The 20,037-nt window shown below is 41.5% G+C and overlaps 1 protein-coding gene across 1 annotated transcript in view; it reads right to left on the reverse strand.

The window, feature by feature from the left end:
• Positions 1-5,089: 5,089 nt before the first annotated feature.
• Fhl5 (four and a half LIM domains 5) overlaps positions 5,090-20,037 on the reverse strand; it is a 38,556-nt gene continuing 23,608 nt past the window's right edge. Inside the window, exons 4-6 of the mRNA XM_060384620.1 lie at positions 19,360-19,529; positions 15,253-15,439; positions 5,090-6,111 (exon numbers count right to left, since the gene is read on the reverse strand). Coding sequence (XP_060240603.1) covers positions 5,948-6,111; positions 15,253-15,439; positions 19,360-19,529 — 521 coding nt within the window. The 3' untranslated portion in view covers positions 5,090-5,947. The remainder of the gene's footprint in view (positions 6,112-15,252; positions 15,440-19,359; positions 19,530-20,037) is intronic.

The following is a 20,037-nucleotide window of genomic DNA, read 5'->3' on the forward strand; positions in this document are numbered from 1 at the left end:
GCCTTTCTGAGTGAGGATTGATCATCTTATCCAGGGTTCTCCTTGATATTTAGCTTATTTAGCAGTATATATTTTAGTATGCTTATCCTATATTACATGACTAGTATCCACTTATAAGTGAGTATATACCATGTCTCTGCTTCTGGGCTAGCAGATTGAGAGAGAGGCATGGGAGGAGAAAAGGGAGGCAGAGTGGGATTTGGAGGGGACGAGGGAGGGGGATACAGCTGGGATACAAAGTGAATAAATTGTAATAATCAAAAAATAAATAATAAAATAAAAGATTTTTGTTTTGTGTCTGCTTGTGCGCTTGAGTGCCTGTATTGTGTGTGTGTGTGTGTGTGTGTGTGTGTGTGTGTGTGTGTGTCTGACCCTCCCTAGAGCTAGAGCTAGTTACTGGTGAGTGACTAGATTTCAGTGTGAAGCACCAAACTTTATCCTCTCCACTAATATGTCTTTGAACTGCTGAGCCATCCCTTCAGCCCTGAGACATTTCTTGATGGTGATGCTATCTGACATGTTCCTGGTAGTTTAATGAGAGCTAAAGGTTTAATTTTCCTTGCGGGAAAAGCTCAGGATGAAAGCAATGTTCCCAGTCACCATAATATTCAGGGATAGACTGACTCTAAAGTCAGTCTTAAAAAAATACTTGAAGACAGTCATAAATTTTAACTTTCATGTATCCATATAAATAGCATGAACTTTTCAAAAATCATTAAAATAGTGATAATAATAAATCTAGAAATGGCTATTTGGAGTTTTTTTTCAAATATTTATTGGTTCAAACATTAAACAAATTATGAAAATTAAAGTGTGATCTTTTCCAGTTCCCACCATTTATCGGCAAATTTCATGATTTCCTTGTTTTTTATCGCTGAGTAATATTCCATTGTGTAGATGTACCACAATTTCTGTATCCATTCCTCCACTGATGGACATCTGGGTTGTTTCCAGCTTCTGGCTATTACAAATAAAGCTGCTACAAACATGGCTGAGCAAATGTCCTTATTGTGTACTTGAGCATTTTTTTAATATATGCCTAGGAGTGTTATAGCTGGATCTTGAGGAAGTACTATTTCTAATTGTCTGAGAAAGCGCCAGATTGATTTCCAAAGTGGTTGTACAAGTTTACATTCCCACTAGCAGTGAAGGAGGGTTCCCCTTTCTCCACAACCTCTCCAGCATGTACTGTCACTTGAGTTTTTGATCTTAACCTTTCTGATGGATGTAAGGTAAAATCTGAGGTTCGTTTTTATTTGTATTTCTGATGACTAAGAAATATCCTGATGACTAAGGATGTTGAGCATTTCTTTAAATATTTTTCCGTCATTCGATATTCCTCTTTTGAGAATTTTCTGTTTAGCTCTGTAGTCCATTTTTTAATGTATTATTTGATATGTTGCTGTTTAACTTTTTGAGTTCTTTATATATACTGGATATTAGTCCTTTGTCAGATAAAGGGTTGGTGAAGATCCTTTCCCAATCTGTAGGCAGTTGTTTCGTTCTGAGGACAGTGTCCTTTGCTTTTCAGAAGCTTTTCAATTTCATGAGGTCCCATTTATTGATTGTTGCTCCTAGAGCCTGTGCTGTTGATGTTCTGTTCAGGAAGTTGTCTCCTGTGCCAATGAGTTCAAGGCTCTTCCACACTTTTTTTTTTTTTATAACAGGTTTAGTGTGTCTGGTTTTATATTGAAGTCATCGAGGAAATCATGAAATTTGCAGGTAAGTGGTGGGAACTGGAAAAGATCATCCTGAGTGAGGTATCCCAGAAGCAAAAAGACACACAGGGTATATACTCACTCATAAGTGGATATTAGACATATAATATAGGATACACCTACTAAAATCTGTATAATTAAACTAATCAAGAAGGAGGACAAGGCAAAGAGGATGAAAACATCAGAAGAAGGAGAAAACAGGGAACAGTACAGGAGCCTGCTACAGAGGGCCTCTGAAAGGCTCTACCCTGCAGGGTATCAAAGCAGATGCTGAGACTTATGGCCAACCTTTGGGCAGAGTGCAGGGAATTTCATGAAAGAAGTAGGAAATAATAAGACGTGGAGAGGACAGGAGCTCCACAAGGAGAGCAACAGAACCAAAAATATCTGAGCACAGGTGTCTTTTCTGAGACTGATACTCCAACCAAAGACCATTGATGTAGATAACCTAGAACCCCTGCACAGATGTTGCCCATGGCAGTTCGGTGCCCAAGTGGGTTCCATAGTAATGGGAAGCGGGACTGTCTCTGACATGAACTGATTGGCCTTCTCTTTGATCACTCCCCAACCCCCCGAGGGGGGAGCAACCTTACCAGGCCACAAAGGAAAACAATGCAGCCAGTCCTGATGAGACCTGATAGACTAGGATCAGAAGGAAGGAGAGGAAGACCTCCCCTATCAGTGGACTTGGGGAGGGGCATGTGTGGACGGTGGGTGAGATTGGGAAGGGAAAAGGGAGAGGGCCACAGGGGGATACAAAGTGATTAAAGTGTAATTAATTAAAATTAAAACTGGAAAGAAAAAAAGAAGAAAATTAAACAGTGTGGATTTGGAAACGTTTTGTGGTTACAAAAGCTTTGGTTTCAATAAAATGAATAAGAGCTTAATACTACCAAGAGTTTTAACAATTCTTCCAACTCAGAAAAAAATAGTGAAAGAGTCTGAGATATGGCAGAAATATCTTTCTAAGGTGAGCTATTCTCCTGATCTTGAGAGAGAAATTAGAAATAAAACATTTTAATTTAGTAGTCCTTTAAATCTGACTACTGTGAAAGAGAGTCAGGCAGCACATAGTTTATTTAACAATAAAGGCATCCTGTTTGGATCAATAATCAGTTAAAGTATTTTTCTATTTATGCCTTGAGATGATACTCAAATGTAGTAATTTATATATTGTTAAAATTGTAAGGCAAGGTGCATGCAATAGAAGGAGAATTATTAAAGAAGTTATTCTATATCTGTCGTGTTTACAGCACAGCTAATGTAAAAAATAAATCTTCAAAATCCATTTCAAAAATATCCACCATGTGAAGTGCACATTTGTTCGATATAAGAAACTTCTGAAAACCACCATTTGTAAGACAAAAAGCTGTATTATGGCAGCTACAGATATGAAAGATCTATTAAAGTGGTAGGGAATAATTGATATGTTCAGTTAAATATAACCATATCATATTGTAAAATCTTATTCTTAAATTTAGCACATGAACTATGTCAGTATGTCAAGTACTTTAAAAAGTATTTTTACCCTTACATTAAAAAGCGATATTACCACCATCAAAAATGCTCTGAGGCTGATTTTTCATGCTGGCATTTTGCAGCAGTTTTTTAATGAAGGTCATGTGTGCTCAAAGGCAAACATATTTCACCCTGACTAATCCCTTTTACTGCAATGCATTATGTGATGTTCCTAAAGTCATAATGACTGAGTGTGAACCCCTGATTGTGACATGATCACGTTTCAGTCACCCACTGGTACTAATTTGTCTCAGTAAAGATTTTTAATGGTTTTGCAATTAAAACTCAGACTCTTGGGCATCCTACTCGTTTTCCTCAAAGGAAGGAAGAATATCTTTCTTTGTCAACTTCAGTTCCAAATATAACAATGTAAAGTGTTTTGATGTGTTGACATATACACTCACCTACATCAGCAAACAGCTCTAGCCTTGAATTTTTTCTGCTTGTTCTCTCACTCTTGTGCTACTAACCACACATGCACATGAGGAGCAGTAGGAAACTCAGCTATTGGACTTCTGCCCTCTCTGGTCCTATCCCCACACCATTTACATGTTGGTATAACTGTCTGGACACACACTGTCTTTAGCCTTTTTCTGTCCTAGCCAAAAACGCTGGACACTTCCATGGGCTGTTATACATACTTGCACCTTTGGGGTAACAGTTAACTTTCTTTCTTCCTCTGACTTTCTCTTGTACAATATCATTTCTTCCCGCTGTATAGCACAGCACCTTAGCAGCTTCCATGCCATCTTCTGAGACATGCTTCTACTTCGCTGCTCATGTAGATGTCACCCTGAATCATGGATAGCCACTGCATACCTTGACAGCCCATTCCATTCTTTAATTAGTCAGTTAAAAAATTTTTATGTTTATAAGTCAAATAGATTATCCATGGCTTTCCACAGTTGTCTTTGTATCATTGCAAAGAAGTCTTTCTTAGCTTTTTTGCACATGAATAATGTGTCTACAGTAGCGCTTTGCTTAAGCATTAGGGAAGGGCTCTTTGCAAGTGGACCTCCAAGTTTTGAACCTGGATTTGCCCTCCTCCCACCTCAAAGTCCCAGAAGCATGATATTTATTTTTGGGCAGTGCACATTCGATATACATTTGGTGACTAAGCAGTGTCAAAATAGATAACTGTTTTTATGTATTTATATAGACTTAAGAAATGATTATAAAATATTTATCTATCAAGTGATTCCATGCATTTAGTTGTTAAGATTAAATCCACGGGATGTATCCCAGGTGTAAAGTCCTTGCACAGTATGTGTAATGTCCTGGGTTTGATCTCTAGTACCATTAAAAAAAATTAAATGCAATTCTTACCTTTTCATCTCCACATACCACAACAAACACCTAAACTGGCCTGCACGTCACCATGTTAACATGAGAAAATTATCTTGGCCATTGTTAATTCAAAAGTACAACTGTGATTTTCAAATTGTATATGTGGCCTGGCTTTCTATTAGTTTTGCAAAATTTTTAACATCTCTGAACATCCACTGTATTTTACACTATTTTGATTGTTGCCACAGCAATTGTAATTGCATCTCTGGTGGCGCATTTTTAACATTTTCATCTTGCATAGCCTTTTCTTCTGTGTAACTTAGAGTCTTAACATTTAAGGCTCCTGCACTAGTCTGAAGGTCAGCATATTACTACTTCCGGAAGGGTACTTCTCCTGACCTTTCTACAGCTGAGTCTCTGTAACCAAGGCTGATGACAGAGCATTGGGAGAACAAACTGCGTTCCATGTGTCCCAGGCTAGGCAGGGCCATGGTCAATTGCTGTTTGAAACAAACATAGTTTGTATGGTGGCAGAATTTCACCTAAATTTCCAGTGTGACAGAATAAATGGTGATTTGTGGACTGGCTGCTTTGAGCTTTCAAGTCCTGGTCATGCAGCAGATTAGGGCCCTCGGGTTGGCTGGCTTTGGGAGAGCTGCGCGGAGGAGGCATAGAAGAACTGGGGCGGGGGGAGGTGCTCCTCTATAGCCCCCTTTGCTGTATTGTGCTTGCTTTGGTCCTGAATTTCCACCCGTGAATTATTATTAGTAGTAGTAGTATAAGTGTTTACTTTTGCTAGGTTTCTTTAAAGCTCACGTTTACGTTTGACCATTAATCATCTATGTAATTTCCAAGGCAAAATGAGTGGTTTAAAAATAACTATGAGTCCTATTATGCCTTAGATATCTGGATGACAGTCATGTTCTAACACTGAACTGAGTCCCTAACGTTCGTTTTCATGAGTGAAAATGTAATGACCTATTTAAAGTTTTGCCTTTGGGGACAACAACTATTCTGGTTAGAGTCACTTAAAGAACAAATAGAACCTGTAAGCATTTAAAAAAGGCATTGTGGGCTTTGAAAATACAATTAATCTAAAGTGTGTTGAAATCCATGCTTAGCTGTTGAAATCCATGATGCCCATTGTTCTTAAGTACAAAGGTCCTATAGTTTATTATCATTTTTTTTATTTTTACCCAGTACTTGGGAACAAGGATTTCGTGAGAACTCCATTCTTTCAGAATTCTGTGGAGTTTGTGTGTTCCTTATTGTAGAGTTCAACTACAAAGTGTGCTAAACCTTTTCTTTTGGGTACCCCACACTATACTGCCTTCTAAGATACAAATAAAAAAGGAGTGCCGCCGAGTTTCGGATTTAGTGAGAGCAAAGGCAAAGTGGGTTTCGGGTGGGGAAAGAGTTTCTTTCTACAAGTCGGTGTCTGCCCCTGAGCCGCACTTGCGGCAGAAGATCTCCATGTTCTGGGTCAAGAACCCTTCGCCCACCAAGGAGACGGAGCACTTTCCGCAGTTGAAGCACTCGCTGTGCCACTGGCGGTCTTGGAAGCAGATGAACTTGGCACCTCTGAGACCTGTAAAGAAATTGAAGGTAAATAGGAATCCATTCTTTCAGTGACCAGATTGAGAAGGCAGCAAATCCTCTAGAAACCACTGAAGACAGTGGTGAGCAACGCCCTGTGGACTTGAGTGACTCCCACTGGCTGTGGCCCTCTGGACTCATGTCCAACTGAGAATTTCAGCCCATAAGATTCCTATCTCAATCCCTCTGAAATCTAAGGAAGTAAAAACAATATGGTTAGGCACTGATTTAAAAAAAAAAAAAACTTTTTGGGGAGGAGGCAGGTGAAAACTGCAAAATCGTTAAGAAACGACAGTGCGGTGGGGAGGTGGAGGCCCCCAGGATCCGAACAGGAATGTATTTTTACCCTGCTGTTCGTGTGATCCAGTTTTCCTAGCTGCAAACTGAAAACACAGTGAAAGGAATGCGCTCTGCAAAGTCGGCCCTCATGCTTTAGTGACTTTATTTCTCAGTTTTCCATGCTTAATTTTACTTGGAGTAAGTCCTATTTGGGGATGTGTTTGAGGCACAATTTTCCTAAGACTCGAGTCGAGAATTTCTTCTAGGCTAGCGTGGAGCTGTTCCACACTAACAGTTTTAGTACCAGCAGCTTCAGCCCGGAGTTCTACTGTCAATGGAGGGGTCTCTTAGCTCTAGCTGCCTGGTCACCTTATTCAGAGATAATTCTAAGAAGGCCTTCAGCCACTATCACAACTTTGGCTAAATTAGTTTTTAAAACACTCACTAAAGCATTGACCTTTGTCTTTCCAATATGATTTCGGGATGCACCTCAACAAGTTTATGTCCAGTAGCTGTAGAGAAAAGGGAAGCTCTAGAAGTTGGGAAGTGATTGTGATGGACAAGTGGATCTATTCGTTTCATCAGACAAGTCGTCTCCACGGGATGTTTCTGTTTTGGGTTTATGGTGACTTACTTATCACTTAAGGAGTGATGAAAATATTTTCTGTGGCAATTCATATGTGTTACCTAATTCTCTCATGAGAAAATGAAGCACAAAGGGTGAATATGAATCGACTTCAGGTAAATTTTCTGAAAATGATAAGGGATTTACATTTAATATATTTTTCTTTTAAAAATGTTTTTATATAAATGTCTCTGTTGTGTGTATAGGTGACTGAAGATGCTAAACAAGGGTGTCAGGTCCATTGGAGCTTCATTTACAGGTGTTTGTGAATTAGCAACATGGATGCTGGGACTTGAACTCTGGTCCTCGTGATTGAGCAGCAAGCACTGTTAACAACTGAGCCATCCCTCCATCTATGTAGGAGCTTAGCTCATAAAGAAGTTCAGATCCTGTTAAGTTTCAAGTGGGACAAATGGCTGAGGTGCCCACTTATCAAAACGGACCTGGCCTCGGGGTTCTCCCAGCATCCCTCAGTCCAGTGTATGGTTTCAGGATATGGTTGGCATACCCCACTTCTACCCTGAACGTTTTTGTCCAGTGACTGGGCTGGCCTTCCCCAAGAGACGCTTTTCTATGTAATCCAGGCATTTTGAACCTTTTGCCTCCTGGCTTCTGTACTTGGTTCCCCTCTCTCCTCTTTCCTCTCCTCTCCTCTCCTCTCTCTCCTCTCCTCTCTCTCCTCTCCTCTCTCCTCTCCTCTCTCCTCTCCTCTCTCCTCTCCTCTCTCCTCTCCTCTCTCCTCTCCCTCTCCCCTCTCCCTCTCCCCTCTCCCTCTCCCCTCTCCCTCTCCCCTCTCCCTCTCCCCTCTCCCTCTCCCCTCTCCCTCTCACCTCTCCCCTCTCCTCCTCTTCCTCTCCTCTCTCCTCTCCTCTCTCCTCTCCTCTCCTCTCCCCTCTCCTCTCCCCTCTCCCTCTCCCCTCTCCCTCTCTCTCCCCTCTCCTCTCCTCTCCCCTCTCCTCTCCTCTCCCCTCTCCCTCTCTCTCCCCTCTCCCTCTCTCTCCCCTCTCCCTCTCCCCTCTCCCTCTCCCTCTCCCTCTCCCTCTCCCTCTCCCCTCTCCCTCTCCCCTCTCCCTCTCCCTCTCCTCTCTCCCTCTCCCTCTCCCTCTCCCTCTCCCTCTCCCCTCTCCCTCTCCCCTCTCCCTCTCCCCTCTCCCTCTCCCTCTCCTCTCTCCCTCTCCCTCTCCCTCTCCCTCTCCTCTCTCCTTTCCTCTCTCCTCTCCCTCTCCCCTCTCCCTCTCCCTCTCCCTCCCCCTCTCCTCTCTCCTTTCCTCTCTCCTCTCCCTCTCCTCTCCCCTCTCCCTCTCCCCTCTCCCCTCCCCCCTCCCCTCCTCTCCCGTCTCCCCTCCTCTCCCCTCTCCCCTCCTCTCCCCTCTCCCCTCCTCTCCCCTCACCCCTCTCCTCTCTCCCCTCTCCCCTCTCCCTCTCCCCTCTCCCCTCTCCCCTCCCCTCCCTTCCCCTCCCCTCCCCTCCCCTCCTCTACTCCTCTCTTTTCTCTCTCCTCCCCTCTCTTCTCCTCTTTTTCCTCATGTGGCTCAGGGTCATGACCACTCTGGACTCTCCCAGACATGTCTACTTCTGGTGATGTTCTCCCTTTTATCTACAACAAACTTTCCCCTCCTCCACACCTAGTAGCAGTCCTGTCCATTCCTTTCCTCTCCTTTTTTTTTTTTTATTCAGATATTACATTTTCTTTATTAAACATGCAGCTTGGGTATGTACGATAGTGTTATTGTTATTTTATAATAAGAGTGAGCTGGTAATATACTGTATTGACTCATTTTTTGTCTACTTGACATAAGCTTGAGTAGTCAGAGAGAAGGAGGAGAGCCCCAATTGAGAAAATTCCTCCATAATATCCACCTGCAGAAAAACCTTTAAGGCATTTTTTTAAATTAGTGAGTTGTGGGCAAGGGCCCACCCAGTCCTTAGAGGTGGTATCATTCCTGGGATGGTGGTCCTATGATCTACAAGAAAGCAGGCTGAACAAGGCAAGAAAAGCAAGCCAGTAAACAGGCCCTCCATGGCCTCTGCATCAGCTCCTGCCTCCAGGTTCCTATCCTGTGAGTTCTTGACCTGACTCTCTTTGATACTAAAGTGATATAAAAGTTTATGCCAAAATAAATCCTTTCCTCCCCAACTTGCTTTTTTATTGTGGTTTTTATTGCAGCAATAGAAACTCCAAGTAAGACATATAACAATTAATTAAATTTTTTTATGCCTTAATAAGATAACTGTAAGAGTAAGGTTCTGTGTTTACATAAATAATCTCTCTCAATAAGACATCATTGAATGTGTAGGATTTTGGTGCCTATGAATTATTCTCAATTTTATTAGCAAGCTGTGCACAAGGCAAATGTAAAAGTAACTATAGAATTTTACAAAGAAAAAAAGATGGAAACATCTAACAGTAGGATGCTAAAGTCTGACCCAACCTTTGAGGTGTTGATGAACTGTTCTAAATTTGGTTGTGTTTACTTCTTTAGGTCACCAGGGTCATTTGCTACAACAAAGTCTTTTAGGAGACTGATCTGCTGCTGGATGTGGTAGCGCATGTCTTTGACATCAGGACTTTTGAGGCAGAGGCAGGCAGGTCTATGTGAGTCCAAGGCCAGTCTAGTCTACTTATTTGGTTTCCAGGGTAGCCAGGGTTACATATTGAGATCCTGTCTAAAAAAGAAAGAAAAAAAAGAAAGAAAGAAAAATGTGTGTGTGTGGGGGCAAGGAGGGAAGCAGGAAGGAATCATTGACACCTACTTCATCTGGCTTCATTTGTACCTATAAACCAATAAAATACAATGCAGCATTCATTGAGTCCTGGAGCCTGCCACTCTCCAGTCTTATTCCCAACACGTGTATTTAGCCCTTGTTTAAGCTTCATAGAGTAGATATTACCATCATCTTCAATCTGTAGAGAAACACTGAGCAACAGTGAAGTGCAGGCACTTAGGGTCGCCAGCTGGTGAGATCTGCCTCAAACTCTGCAGTCTGGCTTTACAGCCCACGCCATTAACCTCACTAAATTCACTTTATCCTTGTGAAGAACCTAAATGGGAACATTAATGCTTCTTTCTGTAGAAACTCAGCACTTGAAACTCCATTTTCTCTAAATGAAATGAAGGGAAGCTAATATTCTGTCCTTTCCCACTCATTTTGTAGATGTGGCAAGTGCGGGCCTCAAGGGGGCATTGTTCCCTGATCATCGCACAGTATCCGGCAACACAGGCAAAAATGAGGGCCATTATCGCCAAGTTCAGAGAACTTTTATTGTATCAAGCTGCTTCCTCTAACTTAGATAGTTCAAAGGTAGTGAACAGCTTTTTTTTTTCAGTTTTTATTTTGTTACATCCTAAGCATGCTCCCTCCCTCCTCTTCTCCCAGTCCCCCTTCCCCTCTTTCCTCCTTACCATCTCCCCTTTCCCCTCTTTTAAACTATCTTCCCATCTTCCTCCCCTCACCCTGCATCAACCCTCCCCAGCTCATTAAGTCGAATCAGGACTGAGCATATTTACATCCCCTGAGGCCAGGCAAGGCAGCACTGCCAGGGGGAGGCGATCCAACCTGAGACCCACCCCAGGGTAGAGAGCCAGCCTCTGACACTATTAATGATGCTCTGCTATGCTTGTAAATCGGAGTCTAACTTGGATGTCATCTGGGAGGCTACAGCCAGCAGTGGATCAAGACAGATGCTGGGACTTACCAGCAAGCATGGGGTTGAACTCTGGGGGTCCTATGGAAGTGTTGGGGAAAAGATGGAAGAACCTGGAAGGGTCAGGAACCTCACAAGAAGACAAACAGAGACAACTAACCCAGTCTCATGGGGTGTGGGACTGAGGCATCAACTAAGGAGCACACAGGCTCTGGAGCTGGGCCTCCTGCACATAAGTGGTCGATGGGCTGCTTGGTCTTCATATGGATTGCCTGGCAAGTAGAAGAGGGTGAGGGCTGCTTCTAAAATGGACTCTATTGCCTAATTTTTAGTGAACATCTTAAAAAGGAAATATCATTGTAGTTACACATTTAAAAAAATTAATATTAATTACAGTTTATTCACTTTGTATCCCAGCTGTATTCCCCTCCCTCATTCCCTTCCAACCCCAACCTCCCTCTCCCTATTCTCCTCCCATGACCCTCTCCAAGTCCACTAATAGGGGAGGTCTTCCTTCTCTTCAATCTGATCCTAGCCTATCAGGTCTCATCAGGACTGGCTGCATTGTCTTCCTTTGTGGCCTGGTAAGGCTGCTCCCCCCTCAGGGGAGGTGATCAAAGGGCCAGCCACTGAGTTCATGTCAGAGACAGTCCCTGTTCCCATTACTAGGGTACCCACTTGGACACTGAGCTGCCATGGGCTACATCTGTGCAGGGAGGTTCTAGGTTATTTCCATGCATGGTCCTTTCAGCCTCAGAAAAGACCCCTGGGCCCAGATTACTTGGTTTTGTTGTTCTCCTTGTGTAGCTCCTCTCCCCTCCAGGTCTTTCTATCTTCCTCTTCTTTCATAAGATTCCCTGCACTCTGCAAAAGTTTGGCTATGAGTCTCAGCATCTGCTTTGATACCCTGCTGAGTAGAGTCTTTCAGAGACCCTCTGTGGTGGCTCCTGTCCTGTTCCCTGTTTTCTCCCTCTTCCAATGTCCATCCCGTTTGCCTTTCTGAGTGAGGATTGATCATCTTACCCAGGGTCCGCCTTCTTGCTTAGCTTCTTTAGGTGTATTGATTTTAGTATGTTTATCCTATATTATATGTCTAATATCTACTTACAAGTGAGTATATGACATGTGTGTCTTTCTGCTTCTGAGATACTTCACTCAAGATGATCTTTTCTAGTTCCCACCATTTGCCTGCAAATTTCATGATTTCTTTGCTTTTAATTGCTGAGTAGAATTCCATTGTGTAAATGTACCATAATTTCTATTCTTCCATTGAGGGACAAGTAGTTACACATTCTAATTTTTATCCTTATATTCACAAATATGTATGGCTTTCAGCCCTCATCAAAGAAACATCTCTTTTTAGCAAAGGGAAACCATTACAGAGAGCCATAACTGGACAAAATGCATTGATCAATGGATGGTGTGAGCCTAGTCCCAAACAGTTACAGCTACAACAGAACTCTTCCACTTAAAATGTCTAGCAGGGAATATCTTTGAAGAGGGGATGAACTGTGAAGTGTGTGAGATTGTGTCTCCTGGAGAAAGCTGCATTAACAAGACTTGAATAATGTCACTATAGATAGATTCAGAAGGGGAAAATCTATCTCATTGTTTCCAAACCCTAGACAAACACACACACACACACATACACAAACCCCTACAGGTAACTAATGAATGCTAAGTAGGAAGAATTAGCCTCTCCCAGGGATTACCACTGTAATTGGTTATCCACTGCAAAGTAGTCATCCCTGAAAACATATGTACAGAAACACAGAAACAGACTCAATAGGTTGTACTTATATATAGTACTTATATATATTTGTGTTTGTGTGTGCAACAATAATCAAAGGAAAAGTAACTACCAAATTGAGTGTGAGGAGGGAAATGGGAGTTTGAAAGGGGAGATGGGAAGGGATGAAGGGACGAAAATGAGGGAAGAAGTGATGTAATTATATTTTAATTAAAGAATAAAAAAGATAAAAATAGTTATAATTTATAACTATTATAAATTATATAATAGTTAAATAGTTATAATAGTTAAAATAATAATATCTGTAATTGGTTCAAATGAAGCCGATTCATTGTGATAACATCAGTAAATTACATGCAACTAACCTTTACGTAGATTTTAGTTAATATAGGATATTATATAAAAAGCATCCTAACATAAATAGCTTCTTTTAAAATTAATGTTGAGGGAGCCAGGGATGTCAAGGACACCACAAGAAAACTTACAAATCAATGAACCTGGGCCCATAGGGGACACAGAGACTGAACCATCAACAAAAGAGCATGCATGGGATGGACATAGGTCACCTACACATAGACATGCAGCTTGTTCTCATGAGAGTCCTGGTCCCTTAGCAACTGGAGCAGGGCTGTCTCTGACTCTGTTGCCTGCCTTTGGACCCGTTTCCCCTACCTGGGCTGGCTGGACTGGTCTCAATAGAAGATGTGCCTAACTCTACTGCAATTTGATATGCCAGGGGGGAGTTGATGTCCATGGGGGCCTCCCCTTCTCTGAGGAGAAAGGGGTCAGGAGGAGGCGAGGGAAGGTGAGAGGGAGAGACTGGGAGGAGAGGAAGGAGGGAAGCTTTGATTGGGAAGTAGAGTAAGTGAATAAACAAATCAATGGAAAATCCTCTAAAAATAGAAATATTAGAATGAGCTCAAAGTTTTTTCAGGCATTTGTCTTAAGACAATCCTTAGAAATTCTTTTAGGTTGACTCTTCTTACTTAAATACTATCACATTTCGATTATTTTTCAGTCTGGTCTTTTGTTTATGTTTTTGTGTATAATAAAACAAAACGTGTTGGCTTTTTGTCTATACAGAATGAAGCCTGATGAAGTTGCCTGATGGAACATTCACCCTAAATACCACTTAGGTGCCTGTGTCTGTCACGGATCAGAACTGAACCCATCAAGTTCAGGGCTTGTGTAGGCTCTGTGAGATCACCATTAACTGTTCGACTTCTCATAGAGCTGTAAAAATATTTTGAATTATTTAACATCACAATTTTCTCATCACAGGGCCTTTTTCTCCCCGTTTAGTTGAAATTAGAGCAGGCTGTGATGGGAGGCTTTCCCAAGGAGACTCTGGAGGCCTGGTGCTTTTGAACCAGGAGGTCCCATCGTCTAACGAACAGTGTTGGGGCTCGTAGCTGGCTCCCTCTGCAGGAGCTGCCAGATGAGTAGAAGGCAGGAGAGCCAAGTGGTTAGGAACACATGCTCAGAAGCCCAGTAGCATGGAACTGTTACTGTGAGACCTTGTAAGAGCTGAACGGCAGAGGGAGAGTGTGGGGAACCTATTTCTGTAGCAGGCAGCCACTCAGCAGCTCAGGAGGCTGACCAGGGAAAGGGAAGGCAACCTGACTGTCTGTGGTGAGCTTTTAATTTGCTTCTACTTGCAACAATGCATTTTATATGAATTCCCTCCTCAACCCTGCCAATTTAAATATTGGCCAAGTAAAACCTGTCTGCTAGCCAAACACTTCCACGGACCAGTGTGAGCTGGAACACATGGTGCCCCTATCTGGACAGACAGGATTGTGCTTAACCTTGAGATGGCTTCCTCCCTTTACAAGTGAGTGGAAAGACTGCAGGTTTGGCTTAGCAGAGAAAATGTTTTCCTTAATTTGAAAATACACATAGATTCAACACACACACACAAAGATCTGAAATTGGAGGAAGAAAGGGAATAATCTTTGATTTGGTGATATGCAATCTGACCTAAAAAATGAAATATGATGTAAAACACTAGTAAGGGGAAGTAGAACCACAGTCTGTCACATCATTAGTGACAGTAAATGGACTGGAAGGAGAGCTGCTGGATTTCTCAAGTCTCATGCTGGCTTCAGCCTTTTTACCACTGGATTAACATTTTGGAGATGGTTCTGGGAGAAACATCATGCACTCTGCCAACCCCCGTGAGAAGCTACTAAGCGTGGCTTGATCTGTCATCTACATTAGTTTTCAAGCCGTGTCTCATGTACTTTGCTTCTTTAGTAAATTACTATATTGTTTTCCTTCATAATCAAGAGTTGCTGCAGGTGATTACAGGGAAAGAAGCAACACATTTGTTAAAATCATCTTAAAAAGAAATTCAATTAATTTCCTTTCTATGTTATTCTAATTACATCTTCGGCTATTTTATGGAATACTTGGGTTTAATTAAAACCTTTTGTGTTTTAATTAGAAAGTAGAATTTTTATTTAATAGTATCCCTTCTGTCCTCCCAATTCCTCAAAGCACCCCAAATTGGGCTCCTTTATTAGGGCTTTCTCTTTTTTAGCTTACCTGTTTTCCTGTCTTGCACTATGACTATCCTTAGAAACTGTAAAAACTAAACAGGTTTAGTATTTTTAGTATTTATCTTTTACAGTGTAGACACCTAAATTATACACTGTCACTTCCTTGAGGGGTCCATGTAAAATTTAAATTTATAAGTGAGTATCTGCTTGTGTTTACCTCAAAAGAAAATGTGATTGAAAATATTCTATTTTCATTTCCTAAATTAACTAGGCAGCATTTTACATAGTTCTAAGAGCATCATGGAGGTACCAAACTGAGCTGAAGCACTTACCGGTGATGGGTTTGGAGCAGGCTGCACACTTTTTAGCATAAAGATGGTTGTAGCAATCTAGGCAGAATGGGAAGTCATCCCTGGACATAAATGCCTCCTCACAAAGCTCTTTCCTGCAGCCGCTGCACAGAAAACACTCTTTATGCCATATCTGGTCACGGAAGGTTATTCCACCGGAAGTTATCACCTGCCAAAGCATCATGGAAAGGCAGTGAGCGTGGATACCCTCGCAGTTCAGGCACTATCATGTTTCTCTGTTCCCACACTTGGAGCTCTGAGCTCTCTCAGTAGAGATGCTGTGTTAGGATGCTTCCTTCCTTGAACACATCTGTGTGGTTTTAGAAGACAACATGAGAAGCCAAATGTTATAGAGCTTATATAGAACCTCAAAACAGAAAACGTGTCCAATTTTCTTCAAGAATGGATCAGAAAAGAGGCAGAACAACCTTGGACCACGAAGGAAGTAGATGCTTCATTTACTCCATCTTTCTCTGAACTTCTTATTTTTATCTTCAAAGATCTTTTGCTAGGGTTAACATAATTCTACACTCTATATTTATATCAGTATCTGACCTTGAAGAATTCTGTCAAACACAGTAAAACAAACAGAAACAACAGCACTTTTTCTTGAAAGTGTAAGAGCATGTGTGAGAACACTGGGTAGTGAAGATGGTGAGTGGAGCTGAAAAGCTCCATCATTGTGAGCAGTGACTCACTTTTCACCCATCTTCAGTCCTGGATTAAGGACGGCTCTTTCTGGATGTTCTCAACACCTCTACCTGTCACAGACTCAGTCCTTCTGTAGATGAGGAGTCCTTTCTTGCTGCAGCTACAGAGATAGCACTGAACCTTGCACATTCTCTGCCCAGTGTGCTCAGCCATCTTGGAAGGCCATTGATACTGTACTTTGAAGAAGAAAGTGCTTGAAGCTAATAGGTGACATTTTAGCTTCAGGTCTCAAATGATACACAGAGGTTACATTCCTGACACCTGCATAAAAGCTGGCCACAGAGTCACAGAATCCGCAACATTGTACATTGAGGCCCTGACACATAGGAGGTCTTCATTTTGCTTGTATAGTGCTGGGCCTTGTGCAAGCTAAGGAGACTTTGTACCACCTTAGCTAGCCCATATGACATACTTTTAAAAACCAGTTTAATCCCAGTGTTACTTTAAAGGCTGAAACATCTTTAGTGAGAACCAGGCTGATAAATATTGGTTAAATCTTTCTGTGGAGCTTCTTTGCAATCATCTCTTCATAGAGCTGCGGAGGAAATGGAAATATGTTCCTGTCCATTTCTTACAAAGACCAGGTAAAGGTGATATTGAAGATACCGCAGCTACAGATCTGTATCAAATTAACTGGCTGTTAAAGTGTAACCCTGCTTTAAGCCGTCTTTTCTGACAAGCACAGGCATATTGTTTCTCTATCGTACAGGTTTTTGGGAAAATGTTCTAAACACACTTTAACCTTATAGCAAGTTTTGCAGAAACTAAAAATATTTGGTGTGAGTCAATTTTTCTAGAAGTGAAAAAGCGTAGCGTTGTGAATAAGTAAATGAGAAGCACAGTGGTAGGTGTGAAGGAAAGCAATTTAAAATGCCTCCGACTGACTTCAAATGCCTGTCAGCAGGCACCGGCAAAGTCAGGCTTCCTTTGATTTGTTTGGTCAAATGATTTGTAGGCAGTGCTTAAAAGATCAGAAACTTGAAAAATGGATTTTCAGCAAAATAATATATCCCAAAGCTCTGGAACACTTGAAAAAAAGTTTACCCGTGATTATATTCTTTTTGAAGAAGTAGGAAGCATAGATGAAATCTAATATCTAATATCTGACCACTGACTTAGAACAAGTTTCTCTTCTGGCAAAGTGGAGACAGTAATAGTGTGTGTGTGTGTGTGTGTGTGTGTGTGTGTGTGTGTGTCTGTGCAGAGGCTAGAGGTTTGCCTATTGCTCTCTATTGTTCTTGAGAAAGGGTCTCTGACTGACCTTTGAGTTCTCCGTTTCACCTGCTTTGGCTCTGGTTGCAAACTTGTGCCCCCAGGCCCAGCTTTATGTGGCGCCTGGGGATCCCAGCCCTTTCTTACCCAGCCAGTGCCTTACTGAAGGCGCCATCCGAGCACAGCAGAGAGGAGGAATTTGGCTTTGAAGGCACTTCCAGTTTGAGCTACCAGTTTCTTTTTTTTTTAATTTTAATTTAATTTAATTTTTAATTACACTTTTTTTTTTTACTATCTCCCCTCTAGTTTCCTCCCTCCTCCCCTCCCAACCCCTCCCTTCCTTCCCCTTCTCCATGCATGCCCCAGCCCAAGTCCACAGGTAGGGGAAGGTTTCCTTTTCTTCCTTCTGATACCAATTTCTTAATAGAAAATTCTAATATAACAAAGCAGAATTAGCGGGGGAGGAGGGAGTCCGGGGAGGAATGCAAAGTCCTGGACATCAAGTAGTTTGGCTTTATTTAAGCAAAGTTTTGTTTGTGGTTTGAATTGAAAAGAATCTCTTTCCCTAGCTTTGATTCCCATCATTTATATATAGCTGTTCTTAAGGTGTGTGTAATTAAAAAATTAAAGAGGAAAAAATATCTGAGGCATTCTTTATCTGCAATCCAATGAGAGCATTTCATGCACTTCTAATGACTTCAAATCCTTTCCTCCAAAAGCCGCAGTGTTCCACAGCCTGGGAAACATAGCGCTTTGTCCCGGACACCTCAGATCTTTATAGCAGCATTGAAAGGAAGGTTCTGTTGTGACCAACAAATTACAGGACACTTCCACAAGTCTCGTTCATGTTTCAGAACAGCAGGGTAAGCCTTCTCATCTTACTTCCAGCATGTGCTGTAAGAGCCATTGGCTCTAGCAGGCCAGGAGGCTTCTTATGTCATAGGTCATTCCACAGGGCTTGATGGTTGCTTGTATCATCATTTCCTGAGTCAGAATTTCTGGAAAAGTAATAACTGAGGAACTCACCAGGTGTTAGATCATGTCCTGACTTGTTGTTGTTCACTGTAGCTTTCAGTCACCATCATGATGTAATTTAATAAGTATAACTTTGAAAAGTGTATTTCTTACTTTGTTCCATAGGCAACACTGGAATTATTACCAGTACAAGCAGAGAATTCCTATAGCCTGTGCACATACATACATGCTTGTGCATTCACCTGGAGAAATGGTAATGACCTTTTCAGCTGTCCAAATGCGAATATACAAGTAATTTTTAAATGTTGTTAATGCATCACAGTACTCAGGAGCCAGTGTACCAATACACCGTCATGAATCAGTATTCTCCTCCAGTTCAGAGTGCCATTTAAACTCATAACGCTTCATGTGTCGAGGGTTTCTTCGATAATATCAATATATATTTTATGAAATACAGACATAGTTCATCAAGATGATGAACTCGAGTTGCTTGTCACATAAAAGCATGGAAGATGAAATCATAGGCCACATTTGTTTTTAAAAAATGACTTTTCTCTGCTGGAAAGTGTGCTTTGAATGGGAGAATAAGAGAGAGGGTGCTTCCTTTTGTGCTGAAGTGGGAACCGAAGGACATCACAGCTCTTGAGATTTGTGTCCTCATCCCAACTGGATTTTTCTCATGATCTGTCACCTGTGTAAGTCTACCAATCTTATCCTTGAAAGCACAGAGCTCCAAGACCGGAAGAGATTTTTAGTTACTAGAAAATAGTAGGCAGGTTTCCTAGAACCATGCTCCCTCAAGCACTCTGAGGCGCAGATCTTTATTTCTCTGAAACACTTAATGGAAACACTGAAATACTACATGGGTTGAACTTGTCTTCTAGGAGGCAAAGAGAATTGTACCTGCCCCAGAACAAAGTCTCTATAAAGCAGTCAATGGGACTGGGAGATCAAGTCACCTGTGTATCACTGAATATTTGATCCCTGGTCTCAGGTGAAATTTTATGGCTACTAGAAACAGTAAGTCAACTTCATTATGACAGTTGTAGTTTGGGATGTGTTGAAATTTAAAGGTTACTTCATATATTAGATATAGCACAATAGTGTCACTTCATTCCAAGTATATAAGGTAGCTAAAACACCAGTGATTTGGAAGGTTCTATAGATTTACCCTCTTTAGATAGTGGTTACCTTCTTGCAGAAGTTGCAGTAGTGAGCAAACTCCTTCTCAAAGCATGGCACACAATAATTGCCACTATCTTTCGAGATCAGAGGCTTGGTTCCTATTGGCTGTCGGCAGTGCTCACACACAAAGCAGGTTTCATGCCAGTAGTTGCCCCTAAATTCCATTTTTCGAGAACCTGAACCCCAAAATAAGACCCTGTTAGTATAAACCAGACAATACTTGTGTTTTCTTTAGGAGAACATACCTCAATTATTTTGAATATTTTAATAGTCATAAACTGATTGCCCTTCTAGAGAAACCACATTTTGTACTTTCTGAGACATTCCTTAGAGAAAAGACTGCTACCACTCTGCCATGATAAGAGCGAATCAATCACAGAAAACTCCTGCAGTCTCTGCATGGCAATGGGAAAGTCCTGCATGTAGAGACTTGGAATGGTTCATGGATAAATTGATACATAATTAGATAATAATAGATAAAATGAGTCTGAGCCATCATCAGAGGGATAACTCTAAATGCTCAGGGCACTACTTTAGAGATACATATTATAGAAATGGCTTCTGAATTTATTTGAATTCATAATAATAGTGATAACAGTGATAATGAGAGTCAGGAGGACTGATTGATTCATGTTCTAACGCTGCTGTCCACAGGGATAGGAAAGGACCAAAAAACAAAGGACA

This window comes from Meriones unguiculatus, chromosome 6, assembly GCF_030254825.1.
Source record: "Meriones unguiculatus strain TT.TT164.6M chromosome 6, Bangor_MerUng_6.1, whole genome shotgun sequence".
Classification (NCBI taxonomy): Eukaryota; Metazoa; Chordata; class Mammalia; order Rodentia; family Muridae; genus Meriones; species Meriones unguiculatus.